Raw genomic sequence first — 22,808 nt, forward strand, 5'->3', positions numbered from 1 at the left:
AAGAGAGCACAGCCTGTGGGTTTGATTAACAATAGTTGTTCAGACAGTCATGAGTTTGCATCAATTTAGATTAGGCTATGTCGTTTCTTAACGGGAAAGGACGTTAACGTCTCTTGTTTTCATGTTAGTATTTAAGATGGCAGCAGTCAGCCCATGACTTTATCAAAGTGCAACTATCAATCACATTTTTACGATCATTTTAATTCAGAACAGTAATACTAACCTTGGGGAGTTTTACCGCAGTTATCATTAAGAGCGTTTATCGTTACATTCCTAACAGTGCGACTGGACATATACAGTCCTGGTCAAAAGTGTACGTACACTTGTAAAGAACATCATGTCATGGCTGTCAATCATTTCTACAACTCTTATTTGTTTGTGATGTAGTGATTGGAGCACATACTTGTTGCTCACAAAAAACATTCATGAAGTTTGCTTCTTTTATGAATTTATTATGGCTCTACTGAAAATGTGAGGGTGAAAAGTATACATACAGCAATGTTAATATTTGCTTACATGTCCCTTGGCAAGTTGACCTGCAATAAGGCGCTTTTGGTAGCCATCCACAATCTTCTGCTTGACCACTTGACCACTAAATTGCTGCAGTTCAGATAAATGTGTTGACATGGACTTGTTTCTTCAGCATTGTCCACACCTTTAAGTCAGGACTTTGGGAAGGCCATTCTAAAACCTTCATTCTAGCCTGATTTAGCCATTCCTTTACCACTTTTGAGGTGTGTTTGGGGTCATTGTCCTGTTGGAACACCCAACTGCGCCCAAGACCCAACCTCTGGGCTGATGATTTTAGATTGTCCTGAACAACTTGGAGCTAATCCTCCTTTTTCATTGTCCCATTTAAAGCAGCAGTTCCATTGGCAGCAAAATAGGCCCAGAGCATAATACTACCACCACCATGCTTGACGGTAGGAATGGTGTTCCTGGGATTAAAGGCCTCACCTTTTCTCCTCCAAACATATTGCTGGGTATTGTGGCCAAACAGTTCTATTTTTGTTTCATCTGACATCACATGGACAAAGATAAGACCTTCTGGAGGAAAGTTCTGTGGACAATGCTGAAGAAACAAGTCCATGTCAACACATTTATCTGAACTGCAGCAATTTAGTGGTCAAGTGGTCAAGCAGAAGCTTGTGGATGGCTACCAAAAGCGCCTTATTGCAGGTCAACTTGCCAAGGGACATGTAAGCAAATATTAACATTGCTGTATGTATACTTTTCACCCTCACATTTTCAGTAGAGCCATAATAAATTCATAAAAGAAGCAAACTTCATGAATGTTTTTTGTGAGCAACAAGTATGTGCTCCAATCACTACATCACAAAAGAATAGGAGCTGTAGAAATGATTGTAAAGTCAAGACAGCCATGACATGATGTTCTTTACAAGTGTACGTACACTTTTGACCAGGACTGTATATGCCAGGGGGCCGTGGCAGCATTTCAGCATAATGCGCTTACCCCCTTCTTATGGAAAATGTCCAATATTTCAGAACTAAGGAACGTTTTTTCTGAATTTTAATCTATGGAAAAAAGTTGATGCTACCATTCAGTTAATGGTTTTGCATTTTAGAGGATCTTATTGCCACTCCATCACACCTAAATGGCCTCCATGTGACACAGGCGTGCCACCTTTAAGTGTTTCATTACCTTCAGCGCGTCGGCATCACTGCTCCCGGCCTTGACGATGCCGAGTCGCCTGAGCTGTCTGCCCAGCAGGGCCAGCATGGTGCTGTAGATGTGGTCCAGACTGACACCTGGGGAGCACAGGGACAAACAGGAGAGCTGCACCTCCAGAACCGCTTCATAAAGTTCTGCCTGGGCGGCGCTAAATCTGGCAGGATGAAGGGGAAAAGGATTTAAAAGACGTAAAGGAAAATGTGTAATACATTTGTTACAACTTGGGATGATGAACTCACTGCCCGTTTACCGGCCACGTTCGGGTAACATCGCTGACGTAACCAAAATATTCACAACCGCCATCCAGGAGCACCATTTCACCGTCCTGAGGGAGGAGAGAGGCCCTTCATGCTACTCAAGCCTTTGAGTCGTGTACCCTAACTTCCAAACTCATTTTCTCCTGCGCTTTGTCCTCTGCGGCTTATAAAAATGGTGCCGCCAATTTATGGATTTTTCTTCATTGACAGCCATAATGCCAAAAGTTTAAAAAAAACCAAAGAAACATATACACTGATCATTTTTGGTTTTACTATTGCGCCATCTTTTGGACAAGTTCGCTCACTGCAGGTGCTGCAGTGCTCTTCTGTTTAGAGTTTTGAACCAGAAGCACAAGTGCTGTTCTGTCTTCTAGCTGTCCATAGCGTTTTTACTGGTATGGACTCTTCATTCATCACTCCAAACAAGGTTTGTAAGTTTTACAATATAACTAAAACTATTCTTTCTTACTATACCGTGCCATGTGTGATGTCTGTAGGAGTGTTTTCTTACATGTAATGTAATCAAGTTCACGTTGATAGCATTAGCTAATATGCTAACACATTTACAAGTGTGTGTGTTAGTATTATTAACTTACGACGGCATTATTTTTGTATTATTTCAGTTTCACAAATTCCTCAGTAAATTCACCAAAACGTCAGCGTGGAGTTATTGAGTCTGTTTAGCTGATTGGAGAGCTAGCTTGTGCAGCTAGTGGCTCCATGACCATGACTTCTGTTTTGTTTGATCAGCCATTTTACTGCCGTGTTACAGACACCGTTTGGAAACAACTAAGGTATGTAAATAAACATGTACTAAATATTTCTGTGTAAATAACTCATTTCACAACATATATATCTGCCACTTACAGTCCGGTGCGACTAATATATGGAACGATATTTTTCTTCTAAAATGTAGTGGGTGTGGCGTGAATAGAGGTGCGCTCATATTAGCCTACAGTAATTACTCTAGGTTACAGACTTAAAAAGTGTTATTTCCATTCTTTCTGCCTGGTAGCAAATGATCAACATCCCGCTCTTACCTTAATCATCTGGTTGTTGTTGATGTAGTGCAGAGTGTTGGCACGATTCCCTCCAGCTACCACCGGTGGATATGCCAGGAAATTAGCACCATGGAGTCGGTTCTCAAAATCAAACTGCAATTAATGTACAAAATATGCAGTTTAGTGCTAGTTGTGTGGCTGCTCTATTTAAGAGCTGTTTGCAACACTGCACTTGTTTGACACTTTGCCTATATAGAGAATAATGCACACTGTTGAAGTAATTGCATTTGATATATAATACAGAACGGTGACTCAGGTACTGTACAATATAATGTGACATTTACAATAATAATAATGGCTGTTTTTTTCTCCAGCTGCAAGCACTTCCCACATTGAAAAAACATTGTGCTACTTAAAGGGGAACTGGACTTTTTGTGGGGGAATTTTGCTTATCATTCAAAATCACTATGTAAGACAGGAACACATATGTTTTTGTTTTTTTATGCATTCTAACTTGTAAATTAATAAAAGTGTGCTTACAGCGGAGCCAAAGGGAGGTCCTCTATTCCGTCCATAAAAAAGATCCAAAAAGCACCAACAATACTAGTATTAGTCATATTGTTATTATAAATATTAACAATTATTAGTCATATTATTATTATAAATATTAACACGTATTAGTCATATTGTTATTATAATTATTAACAAGTATTAGTGATATTGTTATTATAAATATTAACAAGTATTAGTCATATTGTTATTATAAATATTAACAAGTATTAGTCATAGTGTTATTATAAATATTAACTAGTATTAGTCATATTGTTGTTATAAATATTAACAAGTATCAGTGATATTGTTATTATAAATATTAACAAGTATTACTGATACTGTTATTATAAATATTAACAAGTATCACTGATATTGTTATTATAAATATGAACAAGTATTAGTGATAGTGTTATTATAAATATTAACAAGTATTAGTCATAGTGTTATTATAAATATTAACAATTATTAGTGATATTATTATAAATATTAACAAGTATTAGTGATATTGTTATAATAAATATTAACAATTATTAGTGATATTGTTATTATAAATATTAACAATTATTAGTGATATTGTTATTATAAATATGAACAAGTATTAGTGATATTATAAATATTAACAAGTATTAGCGATATTGTTATTATAAATATTAACAAGTATTAGTGATATTGTTATTATAAATATTAACAAGTATTAGCGATATAGTTATTATAAATATTAACAAGTATTAGTGATATTGTTATTATAAATGTTGACATCATCGACTGGTCAGCTGCTTCCTTGTGTCCTTGCTAGTCAAACTTTATTGTAGATGATAAATCGTGCCTCTCACCTGGATAGTAGAAGGACGAGGATGTATTCCGACAAGTTGGTACACTTTGACAGCCAATTAGGATCCCGAAATGAGAGAAGGGCACACAAAGATGCTTGATTCCACCCCCCTTTTCTTCACGAGGATTATAAGTCGTTCTTCATCTAAAAGGGAATATATGAACATCCTAGCAGTCGGCATCCTAATGACAACAGACTCTGTACAGTAAGTGATGTTTTATTGTGCTTATTGGCTCTCATGAAGTCTGCAATGAGTAATAATCAGATAAAAAAAGCGAATGTCATGATGTATTCTTAAAAAAATCTAAATACGTAAATATTAAATCGTATACATTTTATTACATTACATATATACTTACATCACGTATATAAAACCTTAATGGAGGTCTTTGGATATTTTTTTAGGGGCTTTAGGCAGAATTGCGTAGCTCACAGCGGCTCCGTTGTAAGTTGATGTTTGATCGCATTGATTTAATATTTAGAATGCATTAAAAAAGGATTGTGAATGATTCCAAAAAAAGTGCTGTTACGCTTTAAGTGGCTAACTGTATTATTGCAACTTTTTTTTTTTTTTTAAATCTAAATTGCTTAAATGGGTGACATTGTTATCTCCTAGGTTCTAGACTTACCTTAGCGTAGAGCAAAGATTCATCCACATCTCCCAGAGACACAGCCATTGTCCTCCTGAAAGCCTGGAAGGCAAGTTTGTTTGGAGTGAGATATCATTCAAAATGGTATGTCTTAAAGGGCAACGCACTTTTTTCGAAATGTTGCCTATCGTTCACATCATTATGAGAGACAAGAACACACGTCCTTTTTAAAAAAAAAAGCATTTTAAAGATGATAAAAAACGCTTGGAAGATGCAGCTAAAGTTAGTCATCGTTGCAGCCTTCAAAGTCTCTAAAACAACTTCAAAACCCTCCTTCATAACAATATAATGTCTTATATACACACTGCAAGTATATATATAATGTAGTAACAGACACCTTCATAACAATATGTAATATGTACAATATACACACTGCAAGTATATGTATAATGTATTAACATACACCTTCATAACAATATGTAATATGTACAATATACACACTGCAAGTATATATATAATGTAGTAACACACACCTTCATAACAATATGTAATATGTACAATATACACACTGCAAGTATATATATAATGTAGTAAAAGACACCTTCATAACAATATGTAATATGTACAATATACACACTGCAAGTATATATATAATGTAGTAACAGACACCTTCATAACAATATGTAATATGTACAATATACACACTGCAAGTATATATATAATGTAGTAACACACACCTTCATAACAATATGCAATATGTACAATATTTACCCTATTTTGGTAATTTTAATCATTGCCAAGACTGATTTCCTCGGCGCATTTATTTCTGTTCCCATAGCAACACACTTCCAACTTCTGGCAACAAAAATGAGTTCTACTTCCGGAAACAAACGTGAGTGTCTTCTAATCATGGCAGACTTGACAAATGAGGATTCACAACTTTATTTTTTTGAAGCTGAATATACAGAGGATGAACTACTACTTCTAGGAGCCAGCCCGAAGGAAGAGTGAGACATTGGGTGAGGTTACTGTGACACGAAGCCGCAAAATGTGGAATTTGAAGCCAAGCTATTTCAACATAAATGGAGTGCTTACCCAAATAAATTGGAAAACGTGTCCTCTGCCAGCTGGACTAAACAGACAAGTGTCCATGGAGTGAGTCACACTTTATACTGATCATGATACATACAACATGTCATGCGTGTAGGGCTGCAACAACTAATCGATTAAATCGATTATCAAAATAGTTGGCGATTAGTTTAGTCATCAATTCGCTGGAACTATGCTATGTGCATGCGCTGAGGTTTTTTGTTTTTTTGTTTTTGTTGTTTTTTTTTTGTTTTATAAACCTTTATTCATAAACTGCAACATTTACAAACAGCTGAGAAACAATAATCAAAATAAGTACAACAAGAGTACAAAAGTAAAAGGCTACGTGTCATGAGGTGGAGGTAAGCTAGCCAATGATGTGTCATGTGCAGCTCACGTGACCACGCCATCTCCTTTGCTGGAAACATTGGAAAAATGGCGCAGGAAAACAGTACGGATAGTTTAGCGGAGAAACATCTTGAGATTATTGGTTCAATGGAGAAAAGTGTACCACCTAAGTCATCAAAAGTGTGGGAACACTTTACTTGAAAGACTTCAAAGAAGAGCGTTTCCTGCAAAATGGCACGGAAGTACAACATTGCTTCAGGAGCAGCTGAAGAGGAAACATGTTGGAGCCATGGATGAAGGGAAGAACTCACGCTACGTAACTTTTTAAGTCCATAGTGGCAACAAGCATTTGCTACAATATACACCCCCCCCCCCCCCTACCTTGTAGCTCCCGGAAGAGTTAGTGCTGCAAAGGGTTCTGGGTATTTGTTCTGTAGTGTTTATGTTGTGTTACGGTGCGGATGTTCTCCCGAAATGTGTTTGTCATTCTTGTTTGGTGTGGATTCACAGTGTGGCGCATATATTTCTAACAAAACTTAAAGTTCTTTATACGGCATTACTGTCGATCAAGTATGCTTTGCATTCACTTTAGTGTGCGTGCAGAAGCGGCACATATGTGACTGGGCCAACACACATTGGACTGGATGAAAAGCGGATGTGACGATTTTCGGGACGGGCACTGAAATCTGGTACTCTCCCGGGAGGGTTGACAAGTATGAGAATTAGCGGTGAATGCTGTGTTACCGCCGCACCGCCGCTTAATATGATCGGCGGGCCAGCTCTAGTGTTAATTTGATATCGCCTCAAGGGCCAAGGGAAATTACTGGGGCCAGAGTTTGACACCCATGCTTTCCAGATAGTGTAATATGATTGTTCACTCAGTACAGATTGGTGTGCTATCACAGTGTTGTGTGTTACAAAGTCAAACATGTTTCGTGCTGATGTAGAAGCAGCTTATCTCTTTCAATAGTTAGCTTTTACGGCTAATACCTTGCAAGGTATGTCAATGTGTTAGTACGCTAGAAAAATAGTTCCTCAGTGTTCACTCTTACAGTAATAATGTTGCTACAGTTGGTTATTATACAGGTTACACAACGTAAATGCAGTATTGTTTTTGAGTGCATTTGAAAGTGATTTAGAGGTGGAATTGATTGCTTCCATTAGCTGCTTTGCTAGCCACCTAGAATGAGACGATTTTCACATTTTAGAATGCAAAAAAATCAAAAACCTTTTGTCTTCTTGTCCCTCAGGATTGTGAACCATAGGCAACATTCCAAAAAAAAGTGCAGTTCCCTTTAAAGACTCACCTGTGCTGTGATGCGACCTGCCGCCTGCATGAGGGCCACCTCTGATGAGCTTTTAAGGGCCCTGAGTGAATGAATGAGGGGTCTCAGGGGGCGTGGCATCGGCCCCGCCTCGAGAAGGGGACTGATGTGGGCCTGGTGGAGGCCAGGGTGGGACGGACTGGAACTATCATACCACAGCGTGGAGCCTGATGGAAGAGGAGAGGGAAAGCTGCTTCAATTTTTCACACCTGCTCCTGTAATCCTGTTGGTTTCAGCTACAAAGCGCCTCCTACAGGTTGGAGGTGTAACTACTGCCCTTGTGGTACGGCCAAAACACGCTATTAAGTTGTAAACTTGGGATAACTGCGTTGTTAAACTACACTGGACAGTGACGTGAGCAGGCTAAGCTAGCAATATTATCAAAAAACTGTATGTATACATTATATACACACACACACACATATACTGTACATACATATATATATATATATATATATATATATATATATATATATATATATATATATATATGTATATGTATGTATGTATAGGTTGATTGATGGTCCCTAGTGTGTGAATGTGAGTGTGAATGTTGTCTGTCTATCTGTGTTGGCCCTGTGATGAGGTGGTGACTTGTCCAGGGTGTACCGTGCCTTCCGCCCGAATGCAGCTGAGATAGGCTCTGGCACCCCCCGCGACCCTGAACGGGACAAGCGGTAGAAAATGGATGGATGGATGTATATATGTATGTGTAGTATAATGGATATATAATGAATATAATTTGACCATAAGAGTATGTGAAAGTTCGACTTCTACCTTGTTTACGGTGGGGATGGCATGGCTTGGTCGGTAAAGTGGCCGTGCCATCATCTGAGGGTTAGGGCCTTGCATAGCAGCTCCCGCCTTCAGTGTGTGTGTGCACATGTGTGTGAATGGGTGACTGTGGAAATAGTGTCAAAGCTAAGTACCATTTACCATTTAGTTCTGTGACAATCAATCAGAAATGTCACGCAGCTAGAATTTGCCAAACATTGATAAGAGTGGTTTGCATTTTTCCCATCATGCTTTGTAATGGATTTAAATGGGTGTAATTTTGAATTTTTTATAGTGAGTGGATGTTTTTTTATAATATTCACAAAGATCAGTGAGCAGGCTGTGTTCTGTGTGACCATGTTTGTTGACATTTGGTGTTAGTTGGAATTATTTATTTAATTTTGCACCATGACTAGGGAAGGTTGTTTGCATTGGGTCATATAAGTATTTTGTGCACAATTTTGGGTATGGAGCATAATTAAAGCCCCTTGGCCTGAATTACTCACATTGCCCACTAGATAGTGACATACATAGCAGAATCAACATGTTAAGATTCCTTTTTAAACTCATGACGGGCCGTAGTTAGGACACCCCTGATTTGGATCAGCTCACCTTTGATGCTTCTGAGAACAAGACCAAGTTCTTCTGTGCTGTGGACCCTCTCTATGCCAGTCAGAGCGGCCGCTCCGTCCTTCCCCGACCGCGGGCCGTCCCACAGCTCCCTGCCTGGGTCTCGACGTGGGACAAACAAGATGGCCTTGTCTGGTTGTCCTTTCCCATACAGGACCAAAGCACTGTCAGGCTCCAGGATGCCACACAGGTAGAGGAAGTCCTAGAAGTATTTGTTGAACATGGTTTGACTGAAAGAGACATGTCAGTGACAGTGACGCACACCTGGTTCTGGTGGAAGGGGTAGGGGATGTCATTAGTCATGTAGCGGGTGGGATGGGACAGAACCAGGAGCACATGGCTGCTGTCGGAGGCAAGCCTGTCCCACTGAGCCTCCACCAGGGAGGCCAGTCTGTGTCGGCGCAGCTCGTATTCTGCTTGACTCAGGCCGGGGGTCACCTCACCTGAGAATTCAACGGCACACAACGGCTCATCACAGTTTTTGAAGGAACTGCATTTTATATCTAATACAGAGCTGTGATTCAGGTGCTGAACAATATAATAATAACAATCTGGCTGTTATTGTTCTCAAGCTGCAGGTCCACATCACTTCATTTCAATGTGTTCATAAGTGTTAACGGGGTGTCCAAACCTTTTCCAGCGAGGGACGCATAAATAAAAACTGAAGGATTCGGGGCCACTATGATACATGCTGTAATAAAACCAACACAATATATTTTAAACTATCTGTACATAACATCCATATCTTAGCTTTGCGTTATTGGCAACGAGGCCTATTCTACATCATTTTGCCCTAAATTAAGCATTTTCAAGCATAAAAATGCCAAAATCAATTACTGCAATAGTATTGGACACTAAAACAATCAGACCTTGCTGTTCAGTATCACGGCCACTGATTGGCTCAGCATTACTAACATTAGCATGCTAACATTTTCAGCTAATTTTGCAGCCAAACCCCTCAGACTCATGTAACATGCTAACTTTGTTTAGCTAATTTTGCTGACAAAGAGCTAAGACTCATATAACTTGGGAATTGACACATGCTAACTTTTCCAGCTAATTTTGCTGCCAAACACCTCAGACTCATATAACTTGGTACTTGACACATGCCACAGTATCTTGTCTAGCTATTTTTCCGCCAAACGCCTTGGAGTCATATCATTTGGTACTTGACACCTGATAACTTTTATTTTATTTTTGCTAATTTTACATGCATACACTTCATAGTCATGAGTTGGTACTTGATGCATTGTAGCTGTTATCATGCTAACGTTAACATTGGAGTTCGACTAGCACATTTCAGCATTCATACGCAATTTCTCCCAAAATTGCATGATACCGTTTTTTGTGTAATGTTATAATGTTTTTATTCTGTCTTTAGAATGTGTCAAGGCCAATAACATTCAGCACTGTGAACTGGTAGGATGTTAACAATACTCGCCATGTTTGAGGAGGTGTGGATGGGTGAAAGGGCTTGGCTGACCCAGGTAACGAGCAGGAACTGTCTTTGGGTGCAAACCTCCTGGTTTCACAGAAATGTTCCTGCACGGGCACCACACACATCCTGCAAAAGTAGGTTTGCTTTAAATTGTGTTGGTGATTTAAGGGAATGATCAAGATGTAACAAATAATAAAAATGCATGTGTTTAGGAATGTTCTTCCTGATTGTAAGGTTTCTCATTGTCATCCCATTGGGTTGACTTTTTTCTTGCCCTGATGTGGGATCTGAGCAAGGATGTCGTTGTGGCTTGTGCAGCCCTTTGAGACACTCGTGATTTAGGGCTATATAAGTAAACTTTGATTGATTGATTGATTTAATAATATTTTTATTAAAAATAATAGTTTTTTTTGCAAGGCGTCGTGCTCTTGTGTCATCCTTTTGTGTTCCTGATGTTTCCCTCTTCTTTTCATGTGGGGTTTTTTGCCTTTTGGTTGGGGACCCTTTGGGACTGTGTGACAAGGCTGACTTCTGCTGTGCTTTTTTGTGAACTTCTTGATCTGCCTCCCGGGACCCCTTTGGCCATGGAGACCAGCTGCTGGGTGTCTGCCACACCAGATTCCATTTGGAGAGACTGGAGGAGATGTGGATGAAGAGACAGGGCTGCAGAGTTTGGAGAGACTGGAGATGTGGATGAAGAGACAGGACTGCAGAGTTTGGAGAGACTGGAGGAGATGTGGATGAAGAGACAGGGCTGCAGAGTTTGGAGAGACTGGAGGAGATGTGGATGAAGAGACAGGACTGCAGAGTTTGGAGAGACTGGAGGAGATGTGGATGAAGAGACAGGCCTGCAGAGTTTGGAGAGACTGGAGGAGATGTGGATGAAGAGACAGGACTGCAGAGTTTGGAGAGACTGGAGGAGATGTGGATGAAGAGACAGGACTGCAGAGTTTGGAGAGACTGGAGGAGATGTGGATGAAGAGACAGGACTGCAGAGTTTGGAGAGACTGGAGGAGATGTGGATGAAGAGACAGGTCTGCAGAGCTGGACAAGTTTCACAGTGTCTTGGCTGAATGAGCAGATATCAGACACCTCGGTCTCCTTGGACGTATCCTCGCTTATCCGTGCAGGCTGGACACTGCCCGAGAGTTGGTGGGCGGCCGAGGGTGGAGTCGACTCTCTTGGTTGCTTTGTTGGGTCTGCTCCTGTCTATGGCCATGCTCCCCCACCCCAGCAGACGATGACGTGGAACACCGCAGAGGTCACCACAGTGTATATGTTTCTTTGTTTTTTGTTGTTGTTGTTTTACTTGGGTAGAAATGGCTGGTTGCATCAGCTCTGCTCTTTTAATGTCCTCTGTGTTCTTTGATGTTTCCCTCTTACCCACATGTTTATGTGTGCTATGGCTATGAGGTTTTTTTCCCCTTGGCCTCAGTCTGGACCCCCTCTCCAGGGGCCCAGGGTTAGGCCATGTCTACACTAAGTCGTTAAACCTCTTAAACAAATAATTATTTAGCCTAAGCCCCGTTTCAGCCACACTAAACCAGCGTTCAAGGTTCCCCTCCTCGGACAAATTTTTACACGGGTAAGTGCGCCGTGTATTTCTTGAATCTCCGGGTCTTAGCTTTGTATGGACTCATTGATCCTTTACAAACTGAGTTCTGAGAGGAGGTGACGCCAGAACGACTGCGCCCACACAGGAAGTGACGTCAGAAAGAACGCGCCACAGTCAGCTTAAAGCGGTTTCGTAACTTGGAGCTAACCACTGGAAATATGAAGGCGAGTCATCCAGACATGGCCGTGTTTCTCCTTCTTCTACATGTACAGACGCTTGTGGAAATCACACATGAATACCTTAAGAGAAAGCCATTGCAACTATTTGGGATACAACACTTCTCAGACGGCAAGAGAACTTTCCAATGTCCGGGTCAGCTGGGATTCTACTTAGCCAAAAACTTTGTCCATGTGTCGAAGGAGAGACAACGAGAATACGGGCTCCCGTGGATGTGATAAAAAAGGTAGCGTGTGCTTTGTATTACCTGGCCGTCGAGGGAAGACTATGGAAAACGGCGAATGCTTTTGGACTGGCAAAGCAGACTGTATCAGTTATTGTCCGCCATGTATGTCGCAGACTCAACGTCTAGGTCCAGAGTATATCAAGTCAGCAAAAAGGAATGGACAATGAAGGTGAAGGCAAAAGAGTGAGGAGTGTACCGACCAGATATCTAGATCCCTAGTTTGATTGATGTAAAATGTTCTTTATCACATTGTTTATGTGTGTAATAAAGATGTGATTCATGTATGATGTCTCAGGTGTGATTCACTACAATAGTCACACTGGATTCCACTTCATTGAAATAGCACAACACTGGTTATTGTTCATTAAGTTACATTTAAGAACTTGCACACAAAGCAACACTGGAGGTGACTATGACGTGTGCGTGTGTACGAGGTCACGTTGCGCCAGCTGACGGAGGGAGGGAGGGGGTCTTAAACGGTGGCACTGTTGTGTGTGGACACGGATAAGGTTAGGTGGGATTTACCCTTTGTGTAAACGGGGCCTAAGACTGATTTTTTTTTTAGTTTACCTGTTTCTCCCCTTTATTTTAAGGGGCGCCGGAAGTTGGCAGACCCCTCAGCGATCCTGTTCTGTCTCCCTGTAATGTTTGGTCCTGTTGTGTCTCCCTGTAATGTCTGATCCTGTTCTGTCTCCCTGTAATGTTTGAATCTGTTGTGTCTCCCTGTAATGTTTGATCCTGTTGTGTCTCCCTGTAATGTTTGATCCTGTTGTGTCTCCCTGTAATGTTTGATCCTGTTGTGTCTCCCTGTAATGTTTGATCCTGTTGTGTCTCCCTGTAATGTTTGATCCTGTTGTGTCTCCCTGTAATGTTTGAATATGTTCTGTCTCCCTGTAATGTTTGATCCTGTTGTGTCTCCCTGTAATGTTTGATCCTGTTCTGTCTCCCTGTAATGTTTGATCCTGTTCTGTCTCCCTGTGATGTTTTATCCTGTTGTGTCTCCCTGTAATGTTTGAATATGTTCTGTCTCCCTGTAATGTTTGATTCTGTTGTGTCTCCCTGTAATGTTTGATCCTGTTGTGTCTCCCTGTAATGTTTGAATCTGTTGTGTCTCCCTGTAATGTTTGATCCTGTTGTGTCTCCCTGTAATGTTTGATTCTGTTGTGTCTCCCTGTAATGTTTGAATCTGTTGTGTCTCCATGTAATGTTTGAATATGTTCTGTCTCCCTGTAATGTTTGATCCTGTTGTGTCTCCCTGTAATGTTTGATCCTGTTGTGTCTCCCTGTAATGTTTGAATCTGTTGTGTCTCCCTGTAATGTTTGATCCTGTTGTGTCTCCCTGTAATGTTTGATTCTGTTGTGTCTCCCTGTAATGTTTGAATCTGTTGTGTCTCCCTGTAATGTTTGAATCTGTTGTGTCTCCCTGTAATGTTTGATCCTGTTGTGTCTCCCTGTAATGTTTGATTCTGTTGTGTCTCCCTGTAATGTTTGAATCTGTTGTGTCTCCATGTAATGTTTGAATCTGTTGTGTCTCCATGTAATGTTTGAATCTGTTGTGTCTCCATGTAATGTTTGAATCTGTTGTGTCGCCCTGTAATGTTTGATTCTGTTGTGTCTCCCTGTAATGTTTGATCCTGTTCTGTCTCCCTGTAATGTTTGATTCTGTTGTGTCTCCCTGTAATGTTTGTCTGCTCTTGAATGGGATTGTGCTGAAAATCTTAATTTCCCCTCGGGGATTATTAAAGTATTTCTGATTCTGATCAAATAGGCGAACATTGGTTGAAATAAGTATCAAGTTGACTTGTCTCACCTGGACTCCAGCGTGTTGCAGACAGCAGTTTGGCGGCAGCCCTCAGAAGGCGCCCAGCCGATGTCACCATCGTCGAACGCTTAGGTCACCTACACATGTCGCTTATGGCTGCACAACGGTTAGAAAAGTTGTCAAATGACATATAATATTCATAACCACTCGCACAAACACTTTCCCACGACTCAGATATAATGTATAGATGAAATGTACATTTCACCCTAGATGACAGTTACCTCACTAGCTGCTCGCTAACAGCCTTCTCAAGCTCGGTGAGTGGGAAATTGAGGCCCTGAGTTTTGTCTCCCAACATCCGGTATTATGATCGGTCCAATCAAAATCCTCCTTTAATACCTACAATTCACGTTAAACGTTATAGTTATTTGTGTAAGATCATCTTTACAGGTTTAATCCAAATGTACTTCGAAAATGACACCGATAGCTGTACAGTAAAGGTTATGCTGCTTTGTAGAAATAGTCTGAGCAGTCAGAAATCGGGGGCAAGTGTTCCCGGTTAAAGGCAGTCCGAGGGGCTGTCCGATGTGATGCCTGAATGAAAAGAGAAGAGCGACGCCTGCGCCAGGGAAGCAGATTTACGACGACAAATTTCGACGGCAACCTTCTGTTTTCTCATCTACTTATTTAAATCTCAGAGTCCTTTTATAGGTGCGTTATTTATTCTTTCCCCACAAATATCAACACCTGGTGTTTTTAATTGAACTGAATGTGGCAAGTGTTGTAGCAAGCTAACACTAACAAGGGGATCATGCGTCAAAAACATGCTTGTTGTTTCTAGAAACTTCTGGCATCTTCGCTCTCTCTCGGGAAACATCGCTTCCTTGTCAAACTCCGACTTGTGCTTGTTGCGTCTTTGTTTCGCCATATTTGTTGTGGTATACAGAACATAAAGAGGACATTAATGCACGCTAGCTCGGCTAAGCTAACTTGAGGAAGTTGTGTTTGTGTGTCGCAGCATGATGAAGTTGTGTTTGTGTGTCGCAGCATGATGAAGTTGTGTTTGTGTGTAGCAGCATGATGAAGTTGTGTTTGTGTGTAGCAGCATGATGAAGTTGTGTTTGTGTGTCGCAGCATGATGAAGTTGTGTTTGTGTGTAGCAGCATGATGAAGTTGTGTTTGTGTGTCGCAGCATGATGAAGTTGTGTTTGTGTGTCGCAGCATGATGAAGTTGTGTTTGTGTGTCGCAGCATGATGAAGTTGTGTTTGTGTGTCGCAGCATAATGAAGTTGTGTTTGTGTGTAGCAGCATGATGAAGTTGTGTTTGTGTGTCGCAGCATGATGAAGTTGTGTTTGTGTGTCGCAGCATAATGAAGTTGTGTTTGTGTGTAGCAGCATGATGAAGTTGTGTTTGTGTGTAGCAGCATGATGAAGTTGTGTTTGTGTGTCGCAGCATGATGAAGTTGTGTTTGTGTGTAGCAGCATGATGAAGTTGTGTTTGTGTGTCGCAGCATGATGAAGTTGTGTTTGTGTGTAGCAGCATGATGAAGTTGTGTTTGTGTGTAGCAGCATGATGAAGTTGTGTTTGTGTGTAGCAGCATGATGAAGTTGTGTTTGTGTGTAGCAGCATGATGAAGTTGTGTTTGTGTGTAGCAGCATGATGAAGTTGTGTTTGTGTGTAGCAGCATGATGAAGTTGTGTTTGTGTGTAGCAGCATGATGATGTTGTGTTTGTGTGTAGCAGCATGATGATGTTGTGTTTGTGTGTAGCAGCATGATGAAGTTGTGTTTGTGTGTCGCAGCATGATGAAGTTGTGTTTGTGTGTCGCAGCATGATGAAGTTGTGTTTGTGTGTAGCAGCATGATGATGTTGTGTTTGTGTGTAGCAGCATGATGATGTTGTGTTTGTGTGTAGCAGCATGATGATGTTGTGTTTGTGTGTAGCAGCATGATGAAGTTGTGTTTGTGTGGAGCAGCATGATGAAGTTGTGTTTGTGTGTAGCAGCATGATGAAGTTGTGTTTGTGTGTCGCAGCATGGACTCCCGCAAAGTGACAGAGTTGAAGGGCTTCGTGCAATTGTGCGAGTCCAATCCCGCCATCCTGCACCTTCCCGAGATGGGCTTCTTCCGCACCTGGTTGCACAGGTCAGTCGTAACGCGCAGACGGCGGTGTGTGTGTATTGCTGGCACACGTACACTTTGTGCATCTTTAAGGGGACATTGTTACGTCAACAATAATACAAGTGAAATGCTACACTGACACCACGTGTCCGGTCCCGCCTACTACGCGCCCACGTGTACGCGCTTTGCCCACCTGCTCCCTTTTTAATTGAGAGGGTGTAAAATGGTATAGTAACTATTCTGTCTTTGCCAACCCCACTTCCTCTTAAAGAGGAACTCTACTTGTTGCCTATCATTCCCAATCCTTACGCATTGTAAAGCATTCTAAATCGTAAATAACCATCAACAAAAGTCAGCTAACAACGGTAGTCATGGTAGTCATTCAATTCCGCCTATACAGCACTCTTAAAAACATCCCCAACACCTCCATCACATTTTATATACAGTACATGCTGTAAGTATATACACTATATTGCCAAAAGTATTTGGCCACCTGCCTTGACTCCTAACCCATAGGGTTCAAAATGATGTCCTTTCACTGGAACTAAGGGGCCAAACCCAACTCCTGAAAAAACAACCCCACACCATAATTCCTCCTTCACCAAATTTCACACTTGGCACAATGCAGTCTGAAATGTAGCATTCTCCTGGCAACCTCCAAACCCAGACGGGTCCATCAGATTGCCAGATGGAAAAGTGTGATTCATCAGTCCAGAGAAGGCGTCTCCACTGCTCTAGAGTCCAGTGGTGATGTCCTTTACACCACTGCATCCCACACTTTGCATTGGACTTGCTGATGTATGGTTTAGATGCAGCTGCTCATTCCATGAAGTTCTCTACGTACTGTACGTGGGCTAATTGGAAGGTGACATGAAGTTTGGAGCTGTGTAGCAAGTGACTGTGCAGAAAGTCTTTGCACTATGCTGACCTCTTTGTCAGTTTACATGGCCTACCACTTGGTGGCTGAGTTGCTGTTGTTCCCAAACTCTTCACTTTTCTTACAATAAAGCTGACAGTTGACTTTGGAATATTTAGGAGCGAGGAAATTTCAGGACTGGATTTGTTGCACAGGTGGCATCCTATGACAGTTCCATGCTGGAAATCACTGAGAGCGGCCCATTGGATGGGTGGACACCATACTTTTGGCAATATAGTGTATGTAGGGTAGGCACATTCATAATAACATGTACTATTTACATATTTTGCTCATTTTGAGCATACAGCGGCGTATTAATTTCAGACGCATCACAACATTCGCTTTTTCCTTCAACAACTACACTAATACTCACAGCAAACTTCATGAGAGAGACTACTACTTCAACACATTTTAGAAGCAGTGTGCTAAATGGATGCAGCTTTAGTGAAACACTAAGACTCATGTAAATAAATAAATGAGTTGTACTTGTATAGCGCTTTTCTACCTTCAAGGTACTCAAAGCGCTTTGACACTACTTCCACATTTACCCATTCACACACACATTCACACACTGATGGAGGGAGCTGCCATGCAAGGCGCTAACCAGCACCCATCAGGAGCAAGGGTGAAGTGTCTTGCTCAGGACACAACGGACATGACGAGGTTGGTACTAGGTGGGGATTGAACCAGGGACCCTCGGGTCGCGCACGGCCATTCTTCCACTGCGCCACGCCGTCCCTATAGTGCACTATAGTGCTAAACAAGAACTACAAACTATGAACACAGTAAAACAATCACTTACTGTACAATGTCTGCTCTCACTGGAGACGACTGATGGGATTATATCTTCCCCTTTACATAAATAAAATCATCATCATCTTTTTGTTTCTTTATCGCCATCTTCGGGTCTAAGTTGGATGTCATAGTTGACAAACTTCTCAGTTTGTGTCTACAACATTTTTATTTTATTTTTTACCTGCGTGAGGATTACGATGAATTGTTGATGTAAAGGGGAAGATATAAACATGCCATCAGTCTTTATCCAAGCGAAAGCAGACATTGTACAGTAAGGGATTGTTTTAGCAATACTGCTACTTGCTGGATCTAGTTATCACTCAGCTTCTAAAACTTGTAGATCATTCTCCTCATAGTTGGAATCAAAAATAAAAGGTTCTGGATCATAAATTGTCCCAAGGTAGTCATTTGTACATATTTATGACCTGTTATAAATGTTACTATATTACCTACAGCACGTTTATAAAACGTGATGGAGTTTTTTAGAGCGCTTTATAAGTGGAATAGATCAAGTCCTCATTATCTCCATTATTAGCTGAATCTTGCTGGCATTTATTTACCAATTAGAATGCATAACTAAAAGACAAAAACACATGTTTTTGTCTCACATAAAGATTGTGAATGATTGACAAAATTCCCCTGAAAAAAGTGTAATTCCCCCTTAACTCTAAAGGCCTTAGTGGCCACATGCGTGGACAGCACCTTTTAGTTCTTATTTCCAAAATTGTGTACACTACTGAATTGGGGTCTTATGCCACTTATGTGGACACTTAAACTGCCATCTGGTGGTGTCAGAAGAGTATAATATACAATGGAATTTGAAAAAAAAGTGTAAAAATAAAAATTAGCATGTCACTACACATGAAGTACACGTTTGTGTACTTATGGACTAAGTACATCATATCATATTAGTTTTTATTGTAATTATGGTCCAATAAGCCTAAATAGCAATTGAAATAAAAAAAGCATGTAAACAAACAGCTTGGGCCTGAAGAGGTTAAGAGTCACACTAGACAATGGTTTGGCCGTTTTGCTTGTCACTCTCTTGTCTCTCAGTCTGCGGACTGTATTTAAAACAGCTACATTTTATTTATTACAAGTTACATCAAGGAAAATTATGCGATTACGATAACGCAATAAAACATGTCGGAAGAAGCAAAGGTTATTCACGATCCGTTCTTTCACACTTCCTGTTTTCAAGCCTCGCCAAAAAACACCTTTGATCCAGTCCCTGTGGCTAACTAGAAACCGATCCAAAGTGTTCAAATGTAATGTACATTTTAAAAATCCTGATTTAAGTCTGCTATTTTATCAATTTGTCAATCTGCAAATGTTTTCCTGTTGATATATGTTGGACAAGACCTTCCATTTCATGAGTAGTATGATGTATTATTCCTCACAAGATTGTTTTGTGCCCACACTGCAGCATGGGTGCAAAGATCCCTTCCCCATCTCCCCCCAAGGAGTCATGCCAGGTAACCCATGAAGAATGTTCCTCTGATCATTTACCTCAAGTATTTTCCTTTTCAAACACATTGTTCTATTTTACTCGTGCACTTTCTGAACCAGCGTTGTCAAGTTGGACGATGCAGCAGTAAAACTAAATAGTCCATCTTGTCGTAGGTTGAGGAAGCAAGCAATGTGTGTGCAGCTTTTAAAGTCTTATGCAGAAATAATGATGTACTGTTATTTACATTTTCCAATCTATTTTATTGTACATGTGTCTAAATAGCTGTCAGCACAAGTGAGTATCAAAGTAGTTATGTCATGCATCCAATATGTTGGTGGTAGCATCGGGATCCAGTGTATTAGATATCATTTCAGAATACACCCTGAGTGGATAGTAGATATCACTTCAGAATACACCCTGAGTGGATAGTAAATATCACTTCAGAATACACCCTGAGTGGATAGTAGATATCACTTCAGAACACATCCCGAGTGGATAGTAGATATCACTTCAAAACAAAATACACCCGAGTGGATAGTAGATATCACTTCAAAACAAAATACACCCTGAGTGCATAGTAGATATCACTTCAAAACAAAATACACCCTGAGTGCATAGTAGATATCACTTCAAAACAAAATACACCCTGAGTGGATAGTAGATATCACTTCAAAACAAAATACACCCTGAGTGGATAGTAGATATCACTTCAAAACAAAATACACCCTGAGTGCATAGTAGATATCACTTCAAAACAAAATACACCCTGAGTGCATAGTAGATATCACTTCAAAACAAAATACACCCTGAGTGGATAGTAGATATCACTTCAAAACAAAATACACCCTGAGTGGATAGTAGATATCACTTCAAAACAAAATACACTGAGTGGATAGTAGATATCACTTCAAAACAAAATACACCCTGAGTGGATAGTAGATATCACTTCAAAACAAAATACACCCTGAGTGGATAGTAGATATCACTTCCAAACAAAATACACCCTGAGTGCATAGTAGATATCACTTCAAAACAAAATACACCCGGAGTGGATAGTAGATATCACTTCATAATACACCCTTAGTGCCTAGTAGAGATAACTTCAAAACAAAATACACCCTGAGTGCATAGTAGATATCACTTCAAAACAAAATACACTCTGAGTGGACAGAGATATAATTTACCACACTTTGAGCAAATAAATGTCATACATTCAATACGTTTTTTAAATGTTCCTTATTGACATTCTAACAATAAAATTGTATTTTTGTCCAAGTATTGGGGTCTTAATTTAAATTAATCAAACAGGTAATAACTTGCGATTAATGCAAATTCGAAAGTGTGATAAATCTGATTTAAAAATGTATACCGTATTTTTCGGAGTATAAGTTGCCCCGGAGTATAAGTCGCACCGACCAAAAATGCATAATAAAGAAGGAAAGAAAAAACATACAAGTCGCACTAGAGTATAAGTCGCATTTTTTGGGGAAATGTATTTGATAAAAGCCAACAGCAAGAATAGACATTTGAAAGGCAATTTAAAATAAATAAAGAATAGTGAACAACAGGCTGAATAAGTGTACGTTATATGAGGCATAAATAACCAACTGAGAACACACTGATATACGTCTAGTCTCTTACGTGAATGAGATAAATAATATTATTTGATATTTTACGGTACTGTGTTAATCATTTCACACATAAATCTCTCCAGAGTACCGTATTTTTCGGACTATAAGTCACAGTTTTTTTCATAGTTTGGTCGGGGGTGCGACTTATACTCAAGAGCGAATTATGTGTGAAATGATGAACACATTAGCGTAAAATATCAAATAATAATATTATTGATCTCATTCACGTAAGAGACTAGACGTATAAGATTTCATGGGATTTAGCGATTAGGAGTGACAGATTGTATAGCATGTTCTATATGTTATAGTTATTTGAATGACTCTTACCATAATATGTTACGTTAACATACCAGTTGGTTATTTATGCCTCATATAACGTACACTTATTCAGCCTGTTGTTCACTATTCTTTATTTATTTTAAATTGCCTTTCAAATGTCTATTCTTGCTGTTGGCTTTTATCAAATACATTTCCCCCAAAAATGCGACTTATACTCCAGTGCGACTTATATATGTTTTTTTCCTTCTTTATTATGCATTTTCGGCCTGTGCGACTTATACTCCGGAGCGACTTATACTCCGAAAAATACGGTATAAGTCGCACGCCTGGCCAAACTATGAAAAAAACTGCGATTTATAATCCGAAAAATACGATAATTTGACAGCACAACAAATACTTTATTGCGAGAATCAATTCTGAATGGAATTCTAAGCCCAATAATTGCAATTGATATATGAGATGTTGTAAGAGCATAATCTCTAATTGATAAACTTTCACTGCGTATTAATTAAATTAGTGAATGGTGTCACCCTTTGACTTTGTGATACCCTCACTTGTGGTCAAGGAGAGACGCCATTGCCGCTGTATTTGTATCACCTTGTGGTAACAAACAGTGATAACATTTACCAAGGAGCTACTTCACACACACACTCCCTTAGCTAACAGCACTAACTCCCTGGTCGTCACACCTCCCGCACATTCAAAGGCGTACACTCCAAGTCACAAATACGATATGTTCAGAGGGCTGAAAATTGTTGAGAGGAAGTCACAAAAGAAGAAACAAATAGCGGCGCTAATACGGTGGCCTCTAGTGGTAATGTTGAATATTAAGATGCATTAGCAATGGCTCACTTTGGCTTTTATAGTGTGGATAAGGACTTTGCAAAATGCAAGTGGTTTGTTTTAGAATAGAATAGAATAGAAAGTACTTTATTGATCCCTGGGGGAAATTCAGCACAGTTTAGTTTCATGCCTAGAAAGACAAGATGCTGAGTGTATGGCATCCTGGGGGTTATGTACACGTCCTGATGGAGCTGGCCGATAAAACAATATTTGTATAAATTGAGAGCGATGTATCCATCCATCCATTTTCTACCGCTTGTCCCTTTTGGGGTCGCGGGGGGTCGCTGGAGCCTATCTCAGCTGCATTCGGGCGGTAGGCGGGGTACACCCTGGACAAGTCGCCACCTCATCGCAGGGCCAACACTGATAGACAGACAACATTCACACACTAGGGTCAATTTAGTGTTGCCAATCAGCCTATCCCCAAGTGTATGTTTTTGGAGGTGGGAGGAAGCCGGAGTACCC

At 40.3% G+C, this 22,808-nt stretch overlaps 2 protein-coding genes across 5 annotated transcripts in view; one reads left to right on the forward strand and one right to left on the reverse strand.

The window, feature by feature from the left end:
- xpnpep3 (X-prolyl aminopeptidase 3, mitochondrial) overlaps positions 1–14,915 on the reverse strand; it is a 24,092-nt gene extending 9,177 nt beyond the window's left edge. For 3 of the 4 annotated variants that reach the window (XM_061974505.1, XM_072915819.1, XM_061974504.1), the window contains exons 1-10: positions 14,591–14,909; positions 14,358–14,465; positions 10,533–10,655; positions 9,356–9,534; positions 9,074–9,293; positions 7,670–7,854; positions 4,965–5,027; positions 2,991–3,104; positions 1,933–2,018; positions 1,664–1,847 (exon numbers count right to left, since the gene is read on the reverse strand). In XM_061974505.1, the coding sequence (XP_061830489.1) occupies positions 1,664–1,847; positions 1,933–2,018; positions 2,991–3,104; positions 4,965–5,027; positions 7,670–7,854; positions 9,074–9,293; positions 9,356–9,534; positions 10,533–10,655; positions 14,358–14,427 (1,224 nt within the window). In that variant the 5' untranslated portion in view covers positions 14,428–14,465; positions 14,591–14,909. Of the gene's footprint in view, positions 1–1,663; positions 1,848–1,932; positions 2,019–2,990; positions 3,105–4,964; positions 5,028–7,669; positions 7,855–9,073; positions 9,294–9,355; positions 9,535–10,532; positions 10,656–14,357; positions 14,466–14,590 lie in introns of all 4 variants that reach the window. The other variant, XM_061974503.2, reaches the window with a different exon arrangement.
- The window catches only part of st13 (ST13 Hsp70 interacting protein), a 25,018-nt gene continuing 17,081 nt past the window's right edge, over positions 14,872–22,808 (forward strand). The window contains exons 1-3 of the mRNA XM_061974506.2: positions 14,872–15,020; positions 16,343–16,453; positions 19,567–19,615. Of these exons, the coding sequence (XP_061830490.1) occupies positions 16,344–16,453; positions 19,567–19,615 (159 nt within the window). The 5' untranslated portion in view covers positions 14,872–15,020; position 16,343. The remainder of the gene's footprint in view (positions 15,021–16,342; positions 16,454–19,566; positions 19,616–22,808) is intronic.

Source organism: Nerophis lumbriciformis, linkage group LG22 (genome assembly GCF_033978685.3).
Source record: "Nerophis lumbriciformis linkage group LG22, RoL_Nlum_v2.1, whole genome shotgun sequence".
NCBI lineage: Eukaryota > Metazoa > Chordata > Actinopteri > Syngnathiformes > Syngnathidae > Nerophis > Nerophis lumbriciformis.